Genomic DNA, 13,376 nt, shown 5'->3' on the forward strand with positions numbered 1-13,376 from the left:
TAATGAAACTGAAGTTAAAGGACCACGGGAACGATTTTGGAAATTGAGGGACTCAAATGTAAATCAGATCTAAGTTTAGGAACTAATAAAACGATTAACCCATTATATTTATAGTAATGCTACTCTTACGATATTTTTATACCATCTTATATGGCAGATGAAGTGAACAACCACATCAATTAAAAAGTGTCAATAAATCATAAAAGAAAAGAAAATATTAAATTAATTTGAGTAATGCTACTCTTACCACATTTGTATACCACATTCTCATACCACTTTATGTAGCAAATGAAGTGGACATTCACATCAACTAAAAAGTGTCAATAAATCATAAAAGAAAAGAAAATGTTATATTAATTTTAATTGATGTGGTTGTCCAACTCATCTGCCACATAAGGTGGTATGGAAATGTGGTATACAAATGTGGTAAGAGTAACATTATATTTATAAGAACTGACCAAAAAAGAAGATATATGGAAGTTCAGGTCAGTAAAATATGGAACCCACATTCATCATAGATTCACTAACGGTTTGGCTAACTAAAGGGCAATTTGTAGGTTTTTCGGGAGTTTGAATGTGTACTCGTAAATGTCTCTAAATTTAGGTATAAACTTAATAATGACCCTACAGTTTGTCCTTAAAAAAAAAGAAAGCATATTGCTTGTTTTTTAAATAAATCCCAAACTGATTATCTTGTTACAATAAACATAAATAAATATATTTATACATTATTTAATTATACTCGGACTGAGCCAGGCCGAGCTTTTCAATGGCTTAAAGATTATGGCCCAAGCCCTACCCATTAAACATCGGGGCGGGCTAAGCCCACCCATTGCATCAGGTCAAGTAAGCCCATATTTCAAAAAATTGGGCCAGATTCGGGCTAGCCTGGGCTTTATTTACAGGCCTACCTAAGACAACAGGTAGGAATAAGCTGGATAAGACTAGACAAAAGATACGCGGGATTGTCATGGACTAGACTAAATATTGGGACTGTCTTGGATTGGCTTGACTTGGCATAAGCTGGATAAGACTTGTACTGTGTTTGGTGCCAATTAGACTAGGACTAAATTTTTTGACTTTTTTATTTTTAATTTTAAAAAAAAGGCAAGTGGATTTATTTGTTCTGTTTTTTTAAACTTTTCTTCTTTTGTTCTCTGCGACTTCATCTTCTTCTTCCAACCTGCAACTTCATCTCCAACCTGCAACTTCATCTTCTTCTTCTCCCTCCTCTCTCCTTCTCCACTTCTTCTCAATCTATTTGTCTCCCTGCTTCTTAATTGAAAATTTTATATTCTCTCATTTTCCTATTTCACTATTTCTCTCTTCACCCTCCTCTCTCTTCAATAGCCACATGCCCAAACCCACAATCAAAATTTGGGAATTTGCTTATTTGAGGAGGCTTCTGCCTGGGTGGATTCTTTAATGATGAATGGCTTGATGGTTAGCTATTGTTTTATGAGGTTATTCCCAATTTCATAAAAAGAAAAAGGGATTTGAATTAATTGATTTATTTCCTCCATTTGGGTTTTGTAGCAGAGAGAGAGAGAGAGAGAGAGAGAGAGAGAGAGAGAGAGAGAGAGAGAGAGAGAGAGAGAGAGAGAGAGAGAGAGAGCAGTTGACATGGATGAGGGTTGGAGGCCATGGCTGTGACAAGGTGTGTGCTTAGGTGGGAGGTGATGGCTGTGATGAGATGTGTGGTGGGGTGGGAACTAATGGCAAAGACGAAGGCGTGGAGAGGGGAGGAAGTCGGGAGCGATGAGGAGGGGATTATTTGTCCCCCCTTCACAGACGGGTCTCACTAAGCTCAGTTAAGAAGGTGTATTTGGTGGGCCCCAGATTATTAATCCCATTTAAAACTAGAACCGTATGACAACAAACATGGGATAATTGTTTATCCAAACCAGTCCAAGTTAGAGAGGTGTACCAAACGAGCCCTAAGATCACAGTTAGTTAGGGTTTTGTATTGATAAAATATCTGCATATCCTTTGCACAGGAAAAACCGTCCTGAACCCTTATACCCCATCGCTATTGCAGTTGCTGCCTTGTCAATCCCAAAGAATATGTCTCATATTCAACGTGCCCGTGCCTATTCCCCTTACCCTTCCTTAGGTAATTAAGTAAGCTTAGAATTCTATCTCTGGTTATTATGTTGATACCCCTGTTTTCTCTAATACAATCTGTAATATATATATATATATATATATATATATATATATATTCCTTTCTAGTTATGATTTTTGGTTCTTCTTGGGATTTGCATAATTATTATACTATGTATGAATAATTAAATATTGGATATGAATTTGGTAGTAAAATTCATTGGTACATAGATATTTAAGTTTTCACCTTACTTCTGCTCTCCTCTCTCTTCTTTTAGGGTTTAGGTTAACTGATAAAAGCATTTTTATTAGTGTATGTCTAGATTGATGATATATATATATATATATATATATGTATATATATTGGCCTGGTATTGACATTGACATATGTTTCCTTTACCCTAATTTTGCAGAATCCAGGTCTTTTTCCAAGAGGTGTAAGTAAAACTGAGCCCTTATAATTTAATTTTATACATTGCATGCTGGGGTTTCATCAACATACATAATCAATTAATGCTCTACTTGACGGACACATTAGGCCCGTTTGATAACCATTTTAATTTTAATTTTCGTTTTTAGTTTTTATTTTTTGTGCCATGAGTATAGAGGAAAAAGAGGAGATGATGGGAGGGAGGAATAACAAAAACTAAAAACTGAAATCTATTTAAAATTAGATTTATTTTCACTTTCAAGATTTTGTTTTCACTTTTGTTACTCCTCCCTTTCATCTCTGGCTCAATCTCATCCTCACTCTCATTTTCCTCTATACTCATCATTAAAAAAAAAAAAAATTGAAATGGTTATCAAACGGCCACATTAATTAATTAGTTTAGGTTTTCATATGGTTATGCTGCTGACATCAATATCTCTATCTATACATAATAACAAGCTAATATTGAAATCTAATATAATGTTGCTATATATTAATGGAATCATGTCCTAGTTGCCCTCCTGAGGTTGTGGTGAAATACCCAGACGGAGTTCGTAAGGTTGTTCGTCGTTCAGATTTTCACAAAACTAAATTTCCAAAATCGGATGGGAAGGATGTTGATCCTAATGCTCCTGACTGCAAGTCATGGGTTGAGCTTGCCGTTGAGGTACATACCTGCATTCTACTCACTACAAATAAAAAAAATAAAAAAATAAACAATGCTTGCTTGGTGTGATTGATGCATTGCTATTACTAGCAAAAGGTGCCCACGCAATGCTGCGGGTTTTAAAATTGCGTGAAATGTGTATAAAGTGAAGAAAATAGGCAGGGAACATCTCAACTACCCAATTGCCAAAACACTCAAAGGGTTTACCAACATGTTCAAATATTGTAATCATCTAAACCTATCATTACAACAACAAATTAACACCAACCAATTGTCAATTGATGCCATTAGCTAATTCCTATGCTCTATTCGCAAAACTTAAAACAATTAATTGAAATTTCAGCAAAGAAACTCACCCCTTACTTAACAGACCTGAAAACACCAACCAAACCGCTCTATCCAAAGCAACGAAAGACCACCTGCAAAATATCAAAAGAAAACATGGTTTTAAAAAAAAGGAGAAGAAAAAGGAAGAAAAGTCGGAGAAGAAATTAGCTTGAGTATTTCATGCATGCACAATCTTTTCATTAAACCAAAAAATTAGCTTGAGCAAAATCTGTACAGAAAGAAACCACAGGGAAAATGTATGTAATTGAGTTCCTTACCTCTCCACAACATTAAATATAAATCTTTGCTTGTCAAAGAATAGCAACACTGAAGGAGATGTATCCTGCGTAACCATTCCAGTCCCTAGCAACTGCAAAGAGTAGAAGCATGGCCAAATTATTAGCCCATGAAAAGGAAACAAACAATAGAACCAAACTCTGCATTCTGAAATTAGGATATACAAACTTTCTTAGTTTTCAATAAGTCTCCATTCAACGCAAAAATCAGCAAAAATCTGCTTGGTAAATCAAACCCACAAACAAAAAAATTATGAATTTTAACTTTTCTGAATTCTTTCTCGTCATTACTAATGTCCACAAACAGAATTCCAATTCAGAAGTCAGATTTTCAAATCCCACATATTTCCTAAACCAGTCTTCTTCAAGTCAACTATGTTAAAACATTGCAATCAGTTCCTAGAATCACACTCCCAAATTTTCTTTCCCCTACCAAAACAAAAATTATCAAATTCAAATCCCGTGTCCCATAAACCAGTATAAGAACGAATTTGAATTGAAACCCTGTAGTAAAAGAACAAACATATCTTTAAACAGAGCTACCCAAATAGCAGCATATCCTGCTTACCAAAACAGAGCTATCCTAAACCCTGTAACAAAGGAACCAGCATTTTCAAATACCGATTTTCAGGGTTTACCAACTAATGTTTAATAACCAAACAGAAAAACTTACCAAAAGCAAACATATAGTATTTTAATAACTAAATTGTTTAACCTGATTTCATCAAAATAATAACACAATCAAATCAATTTCACTATTTGGATAATTTTTTTTATTTTTATTTATGAATTAGCACATCATTCACACATAATTCGTGGAATCTGATTAACCAATTTGTGCATTTGCTTAAATTGGATTGAAGTTTTCTTGTCGATCAACAATCACTCATTTACCAACATAGATGCCGAGAAATTGTCTCTTGTTGATCAACCTCATGTATTAAAAATCAATTCCTTGTTTGAAGCCCAAAAGTTTTTAATTTAAAATAAAATATGACAAAAGTCTCAAAACAATCCAAATCTAAAGCAAAATCATCAACCAGTTCAATCAAAAGCAACAATTAAAGGCTGAGATAGCCAGAATACCTCAGTTTTAATGATTCAAAACGAAAAACATAGAAAATAAACTCTGCAAGCAACAAAATCCCAAAAAGACGATGACTAAACAAATTATACTAATATAATCAATAACAATTTTCCATTTTTTCCTGTAAAGTAAAAAATGGAGAATTTCAAAAACTCATCTCAAAGTCCTCATTCACAATCTCAATCCTTAATTAATCAGAAAAATTTACTAATATGGTATGAAAGTTAAAAAATGAAGAAGAAAAAATACCCAGGAATCCAATAATAAGTAGCAAATCAATTGAAGTATTATAAAGTGATTCTTTAGTTCTAACCTTTGTAAGCATATTATTGGATTAAAAGAGTTTTCATGTTTTGTTGTCTAAGTAATTAAGAGAAAGAGTGATTTTTCAGTTCTAAGTATTAGTTCTAACCTTTGTAAGCATATTATTGGATTAAAAGAGTTTTCATGTTTTGTTGTCTAAGTAATTAAGAGAAAGAGTGATTTTTCAGTTCTAAGTATTGTTATTACTCTATCTATCATCACAACAACAAATTAACAACCCATTACAGCAGCAAAATCATTACAAATTGTCGAAATTGGCATGCTTACTTTCCCACGACAACTATATTACTACAACAGATCATCACAGCAGTAGAATCAATTTGGGCAAGGAATCAAAGGATTCAACAACATGCTCAGAAACCCATGAGCAAGCCATTAATTCGTTAAATATTACTACATTAGACACTGACAAATAATCAAAATGGGTACAAAATTTATTAATTAGAAAAAATAAAATATAAACGGGAGAGAGAACAAACCTCATTAATGGCAAGCACTTACCACAATATTAAGTCTAATGCAAAATTCACCGATGAAGAATTGGGATCACAAAGGCTGAGCTGAACGATTATGCCCAGAGCTTCATTCCGTAAATCTTGGGGAGCTCATAAAATCCCGTAGGGAGCTTCCTCCAAACAACCTGGTACTGGTGGAAACTGCAACACAAAAAGACACCTTAATTGTAGCTCAAACATGTAAATGCAATTTCATATCTATTCATAAACTTCTAAATCTTAAACCAAATGGACCTGATAGTTTCGGCCCACTGAATCACACTGTTTTTTTTTCAAATCACAAAAAAAAAGATCCTATACTCGTCCTGTCATACTTTAATTTGACAGTTTCGTATAATATAAAACTTCTAAAAAGAATTTGCAATGTTAGCAAAGCCAGCAGATGATTTTATTTTACAGAACATAAAATAAAGAATTGATATAAAAGCATTCTAGATCTGTCTGCAACTAGAAACAATAAAGATGTACACCAAAGCAAATAGCATATGCTAGAAACAATGGAAATGCATTATATATTTGAACAAAGCAACTGACCCTAAGGAGGTTTTTCTAGACAATCTAGACTCCCCTAGGTTACTGCTCAGGGATTTACAAAACATTCACAATGTTGGTCAATGCTGAGACTTTGCAAGTCATTAACGAACAGAATTGGACCTTCTCAAATTATTTAAACCATAAGGCGAGCCAGTTTTACTGTCTGATAGGCTAAAGCCTTTACTCTGACAACGGTCCCAAATGACCTCAACCATGTTGTGTGCTGTTGTTATACCCAGGTATGTTTTGCATTTAGTATTTTCATCAAACCAATGTCTTTTTTTCTCTCTTTAATCAATCTAAATGGTCTGTGACTACAACTTTCTTTTAAAGAGATAAAAATCATCCATCTCATACATAACTTAAGTCAATTTATAAATAAAACTTTCCCTCTGTCAGACTAGTTTCCTTTTGTTTATCTTAAATTACACTATCTGTTTGTTCTTGAAGAAAAGCCCTTTAAACAATTAACTTGTCCACTATAAACCTAAAGAAAATTAAACCCATTTTCACATGGTGCCGTTAGCTAATTCCTATGCTCTGTTAACAGAAAGATCAAATTCATGCAAGCAAATTGAACACTTTGCTAAAGCAAAACAGAAATTAACCAACATTAAGAAAAGAAAAGAAAAAGAAAAGAAAAACAAATCCCAACTGACAAAGAGCCAGCCAAAAAAAATCTTCCATTCTTATCTCCCAACAATCCCAACTGAATCTAAAATATGGTTCTGGTTGTATCAACAACTCCAACCAGATAACAAAGGTAGTTTTCAAACTTAGAAGGAGAGAGAGAATTAAAATTCGGAAATCAAACACCCAAATTGAGAAACCCTAACAAACAATGATTTGACGGGAAATTTAAAAACCAACCCACTGAGAACTATGCAGACTTACCTTGTTCGAGAATTAGAGAAGACGACTATGATCTCTGAGGCCTCTCTCTTTCGTACTTCTCTTCGGTGAACGCGGCTTTCTTTCTGGTTTGAGAAGCGAACGCGGGATTGAGAGCTGAAGAGGCTATGTAGCTGTTCATCAGGTCAAAAATGCCATTATACTGAATAAAACATTAGAGATAACCCAAGAACCTGAAATCAAAAGAACCAAAAAAATGAACACAACTCTACAAAGCACGAAAAATCTCCTAGCCAACAATCAAATTCATGAAATAAAGACCAAAAGATCTGTTAAAAAGTTGATGAGATGCATACCTGAAGACAAAGGATGCAAATATTCGCAAGCAAGAAAGATGGAAGCCTGAGGTCGAAGGTTGTAGAAAAGATGAAATCTCCCGATCCCAAATCTGTGACACGAAGACTGAAAGCGCGGCTGGATTTGCAGCTCACCTCCCAAACAAAAATCGACGGCCTCCAACGCATGTCCAGCAACGAACACAGTTCTTCCATGGCTGCCCCGCAACCAGCTGGTTGGAAACGAACGGAAGACAGGGCTTTCTCTCAGCGGACGAAACCCTCTCAACGAAGGGGGAGGGGCAAAAACGGGAACAAAAGAAGCTGTTTAGTCAAGGGCAGTTTCGTCAATTAACTGTGCTGCAGAAAAAAAAAACGAAAACAACAGAAAAATGAGGGGCATTTCCGTCATTACACTGTGCTTAGCTACAGTGTTTAGTTACATTGGGTTTTAGTATATATAGAATTTGTTGCTCAACATGGCTGATCTGGATTTAAATTTTGAATGAAAATCTGATTCTCTTTTTTTAACCGCAGGCAACGCTTTTTGAGGGGAGTGATAGTTATTATAGTGAATATTTCTGCAAACACTTAATGAAATATTGTGGTGGTATTGAGATAGACTTTGGCAAGTCAAAGAAAGGTTCGACTTCTACTAGTAAGGTTCAAGATTAGTTCAAGATCCACAACTAAAACTAGATCCAAGTCTGACACTTGTGATCAGTGAGAAAGAAAAGAGACTTGATAGGAATTATTTCTGTGTACTGTACTAGCTGAAATTTTCAGGCTGCGTATTTAATATCCCAACCCATCGTTTATATGGTTTGCGTATGTAGCCTTTTGTTATTCTTTGTGTGGTGGTAGAAAATCTTAAGCCTATTGCTTCAAAGTTCCAATCAAATGGTTACGACTAACTACTAAAGAATCCATCAAAGAAAAAGGAACATATTTGTAATTCCCAACATAAACTTTTGTTGTTTCTTCCCCTTGTCCTTCACATTTTCCGTAATTTTAAATTTTGGGTTACAGGAAATGAACAGCATTTAACAGGACCCCAACCTGATTCCTCACAAGATTGGGAAACTATATGCTATATATGCTATATCTCCTAGCAACAAAAATGGGATTAGCCGCGGGCAACTCTGCTTCTCTCTTCTATACCAACTACTGTACAGATAACATTGTTCCACCTTAGCCATGTACCAGTTATAGACCTTCTTCCTCAAACATGCCTTCATCCGAAATTCTTGAAGATTCGGTGCCATTAACATGAGGCTGGTCCGACAAATCAACGTTGGTTTCATTTAAGAAGCTGAAATCAAAGTCATCGTCGTCATCATCGTCTTCTCCGCTTGAATCTTCTTCATCGATTTCTCTTGGTTTTATTCCCTTAGCTTCTCTTTGCATTCGTTGCTTGATGCAATCGTCATATGACATTTCATACCAAACAGTGCTCTTTCCCACAATGGCTTTGTTATGAGCATCTGTCAGCCGCTCTTGCTTGCTCTTCTCTGAGTTCTTTGGTTCTCCCCAGTAGTCATACCGATACAGAGGGTTTGCCGGGTCATATTGATCCTTCCCAAAGTAACTGGATTCCACATACCTTCCTGGCTCTTCAAGTGGTAGACCAAGAGCTTTGCGGCTGCAGAGAAAATCATAACAGTTACTGCATACAGCTTCCGTGTGGGTGTGCATGTGTTAGTATGTGCATGGTTTGTGTGAGAGAAGACAAAAGTGATATTCAAAATCACAATAGGGCAGCCCAGAAGAGAGTTGATATGATGCAAAGTCACACGACATTGCGGGATTACCAGTCTAATTGCATTTATCATATTATGGAATCAAAACCATGATAATGTGACTGACCCGCTTATCACAGGTGAGGCGACCATCGGTTCCTCTATGCTAAAGTCTGACTATGTAATTAAATACTTTGGGACAATTCACTCCCCAGTGTAGAGTAAATAAAACAAGAAATTTCATGAGGGTCAAATCAGAAAAACACATTTGATATTGAATATATCCACAATGGGGGAGTACCCAAAACCTAAATGATTGTAAATTTCTGACATAAAGTAAAAAAATATAGGAACACCGAGGGCAATACCAGCTTATGTCTCTGATCAGAGCTTCTCTTTCCTCAACGGATCTGCGCCAATGTAAAAAGTCATACTCATCCATTTCATCATTACGTCTCATATTAGTAACTCTGTATTCCTCTCCTCTCTCTTTTGCTTCCCTTCTTAGTCTGTTGCGTAGCTGCAGGAAAATAATAAAAACAAATCACAAAAAGGGATAGCATTCTTTTCTCAGCTAAGATTATTATGGTCAGAGCAAATACATGCATCCCATGTACTCACAACATCTGAGGGTAATACATCGCTGGCTGGCCACAGCATTTTAAATTTCAGAAAATATTATATATCAAACCTACAGAACCTCCATACATTTTTAAAACCATCAATGGCGACCAAACTATAAAAACTGTTTGGGAGCCAGGCATTTATTTCATATTAAGTTAGAACAAACAATAGCATATAAGAATCAATATTCAGAAACATGCATTTTAATAAGTGGAAAATGGATGGAAGACACATAAGATAAGTATCAGAAACAGATAGATTAAGTGTGACAGAGCATGACAATATTCATCAAAGAAAAGACACAACAGTCCCATCTTCACATCAACCATCAAAGAACAACTCAAAAAAAAAAAACATGACAAAAAGTATAGATAATATTCAATACAGTGCTTGAACAAAGATAATACAAGAATATAAATGCAACAGGCAGGGGAACAGCTGACCTCACGCTCAGCAAAGGCAGCCTCCAAGTCAAGTTCTTTAACGCTAGTTTTCTGCAAACAAATATGAAGAACAGTAAGTAAATGCCGTATCATAGATTCATCTAACAAGATACAATGTCACAGGAGAAATGCTCACCAGAATCACTTTTGGTATCAAGGTTTTCTTATAATAGGCTTTTGTATATTCAACACTATTTTCTTCATTGAACTCTTCAGTATCAGTCAACTCTGATAGTTTTTTGCCTTTGTATTTCTCCGGATTAGCCTCCAAATCATTCAAAATCATCTGTTCAGCAACATGTATCTGCCACAACTGCATCAAGACAATAATGAAAGTCAAATGGCTATAATGGTCAAAGTGGAAAGTCAAAATAAATTGAAGGGCAACATAACAACATTTCAGATATCAAAGATTTACCTTATCAACATAAGGGTGATTTGACAATAAAGGTTCCTCTACTGGTTTGTCTTTTGGATCCTTCCTGGGTACAGGAGGTCTTCCACAATCACGCTAAAAAGTGAAACAAGCCAGATCAAAAGCATAAGCATATGCTGATATAAATACTAAGACCTAAATGCTCATAGAGTGCTGAACTGTAAGAAAATGACTGAAGGTAAGAAACTAAAGTTATAATTGATCTAGGAGAAAGGTACAAAAAGTGGAATGTTAAGAGGAAAAGCGCACACCCGCAATTCATCTGGATTAGTATCCTCATCGCGATGAAATATTGGCGAAAAGTCAAATCTGTTGAATCTGGAAGTGTCGATGGAAATTTAGATTTTATGAAGCAAATAAGACTGAAGAGAAACTGAAACTAGAAGCATGCCAAAACAGAATTGGAAGGTGGAGGAAAGCTGTAAGTCTGTGAGTATAGAAAGACATACATCAAATGGTCTATGTTAGGATAGACAAAACGCATTTCAATAGGAAACCGAAAACGGTACGGATCTCGCTTTGCCTGCAATAGAAAAATTTAGTAAGAAAAAACCCACAAGAAATGTAACAAAGCTCAATCAGCAGTAGTAAGTAGCAATGTGCCAAGAAAAATAGGATACGAAAGTAAATAAATAATAGAAATAGAGAAACTGAAGCACAGAACTCACCAGAATTTCAACAATGACAGGCATACCAACTTTTATGTGATGACGGATCCAGTACCAATCATTATTTTTTATAGGGACCCACCTGACAGACATCAACACACATGAATCTAGCAGGAAAATTTGCATTGAAATACACACTCTTGTAAAAACATTTTTTTTGTCTTTCCAATTTATTGTCACTGTATATTATTAGCTGAAAATGGAAGTGGAAGATAAGACTTCCAGCAATGAATACAGCACGTCCAGTTACAAAAACACTTCAGTAACACTAAACAGGACAAGCATAAAAATGATAATTACCCATCATATACACCTCCAATGTCCACAAATGCTCCTTGATATAGATGTATAGCTGTCACTTTTCCTTCACAAATCTGCATTAGCATTTTCCACTGTGTCATCAACCATTATATTACCAAAGACACACCACTTACAGTTCTTACTTTTAAGAATTCTGGACTAATGGATATGATAATGAAAATGGTCTATACAGCATAGCATTTTACGTGTAAATGAAACATAATTCATCATCTCAACATTCTTTGGGTGAGATTTAAAAGTTCACTTCCAGAAACGCTATAAAGAAAGTAAATTACTTACCTGTCCGGGATAATAAAATGGAAGTTCATACTGCACAGAAAAATGAAGACCAATGTCAACATGTTTGGGTAATTCAAGTAAAACCAAAATGGAGGGGGAGGGGAGGGGGGAACAAAACGAAAAATCACAAAGCCATCATACCATGCCCTCTTTGTAGTCCTTGCCTCTCTTCCTCCTACCCGGATGGTAATCTTGGTCATACTGTATGTCATTGAAGAAAAGAAGAAGCATAATTTATGGCCAAATTCAACTAATTACTAATTATCGAACTTAAAGAATTAATTCATTCCAATTAATATTTTTTTCACCAAGTTTCCAATTTTATACTCAAATGTGCTTGAGACAAAATTGAGCCAAGCAATTCAAAAACAAATAATGCAAATAGGTAACAAATTAACAACAACAAATAACCAAAAAACGCAATGAGATAAAAAGCTTTAATCTTTAGACCTTATACGACTCCTCTTCCAATCGATCCTTATTCGCAGCGACCCATTCCTTGTACTGCTTCAAGAACACCTTATACCTATCCAAACACAAATCATTAGTCTCCGTCGTCGCCTCTCTCTCCAATTCCTCCAATCCAACCCTCACTGCCTGCAACTTATGCGCTTCTCTTATATACTCTAGCTCCTTCTTATCAACCTCCCAATCCCTCGGCGGCCAATCCCTCGGTGGCACGTGTCGGACGACCAGCGGCGCGGCCCAAACCGTCTTCAACGGCTCCGGTATGTTGCCTTTGATCTCGAACTGTTTGCGATAATAGTCGTCTTCGGTTAGGCCCATTTCCTCCATTTTCTTCTTGCGGTAACTCGGTCTGAGCATTTTGAAGGCTTCGATGGCCTCTGGGGATTGGAGAGCGACTTCTTCGCCTTCGTTCAAGCTTTTTCGCGCGAAATCGGCCTCGGGCGTGAGGACCTCCTCCCATGGGGCCCACCCGCGCTCGACCCAGTTGCGCTTTCGGGCTTCGTCTTCGGTTTCTTTGTCTTTTGGGCCGAAGTTCTCGAGGAAGGTCTCGTCGACTGGGAACTCGTCTGAGCTAAGGGCCTTGGGTTTGGAGAAGCTAAGGGGACGCCATTGGAGGTGGTGGTGGAGCTGCTTGGGGTGGGGTTTGGGGTTAGGGTTTAGGGTTTTAGGGAATGTGAAGAATTGGTGAGGGGTTTGGAGGACTTGCATAGCTGTGAGAGTGACTGAGGAGGGAGTGCATGTGAGACTCGAAGCTCAGAGTGAGAGACTGTTCTTTTGGATTTGTTGAGTGGATAAAGTAATTTCTTTTTTATTTTTTCTATTATTTAATATATTTTATTTTTTACATCACAGCTTTAATAGAAGTGCGTCTAACTAATATAAGCGGGGCTTACATGGGCTAATCGTTTTAGATATGGATGCAAGAAGA

General features: G+C 36.2%; 2 protein-coding genes and 1 long non-coding RNA gene across 5 annotated transcripts; 1 reads left to right on the forward strand and 2 right to left on the reverse strand.

The window, feature by feature from the left end:
* LOC109949123 lies at nt 1,570-8,301 on the forward strand. The gene is made up of 4 exons (XM_020563524.1): nt 1,570-2,113; nt 2,517-2,540; nt 3,040-3,200; nt 8,008-8,301. The coding sequence occupies exons 1-4, from the start codon at nt 2,065-2,067 to the stop codon at nt 8,143-8,145; spliced, it is 372 nt and encodes a 123-aa protein (XP_020419113.1). The 5' UTR covers nt 1,570-2,064; the 3' UTR covers nt 8,146-8,301.
* Nucleotides 2,901-7,948, reverse strand: LOC109949125. Of its 3 annotated transcripts, none has more exons than XR_002271612.1 (6): nt 7,492-7,948; nt 7,178-7,368; nt 5,714-5,890; nt 3,806-3,897; nt 3,557-3,619; nt 2,901-3,222 (listed from the first exon to the last, which is right to left on the reverse strand). It is a non-coding gene; the product is annotated as an uncharacterized LOC109949125 (long non-coding RNA). The 3 variants fall into 3 exon arrangements; XR_002271613.1 differs by having other exon boundaries at nt 5,736-5,890; nt 7,178-7,308; nt 7,492-7,946; XR_002271611.1 differs by having other exon boundaries at nt 5,736-5,890; nt 7,492-7,945.
* Nucleotides 8,406-13,350, reverse strand: LOC18777975 (protein PLASTID TRANSCRIPTIONALLY ACTIVE 10). The gene is made up of 12 exons (XM_007210241.2): nt 12,431-13,350; nt 12,122-12,181; nt 11,981-12,010; nt 11,681-11,754; nt 11,381-11,462; nt 11,162-11,235; nt 10,964-11,030; nt 10,695-10,787; nt 10,413-10,589; nt 10,277-10,327; nt 9,578-9,729; nt 8,406-9,112 (listed from the first exon to the last, which is right to left on the reverse strand). The coding sequence occupies exons 1-12, from the start codon at nt 13,154-13,156 to the stop codon at nt 8,677-8,679; spliced, it is 2,022 nt and encodes a 673-aa protein (XP_007210303.1). The 5' UTR covers nt 13,157-13,350; the 3' UTR covers nt 8,406-8,676.

Source organism: Prunus persica, chromosome G5, assembly GCF_000346465.2.
Source record: "Prunus persica cultivar Lovell chromosome G5, Prunus_persica_NCBIv2, whole genome shotgun sequence".
In the NCBI taxonomy this organism is placed as follows: domain Eukaryota; kingdom Viridiplantae; phylum Streptophyta; class Magnoliopsida; order Rosales; family Rosaceae; genus Prunus; species Prunus persica.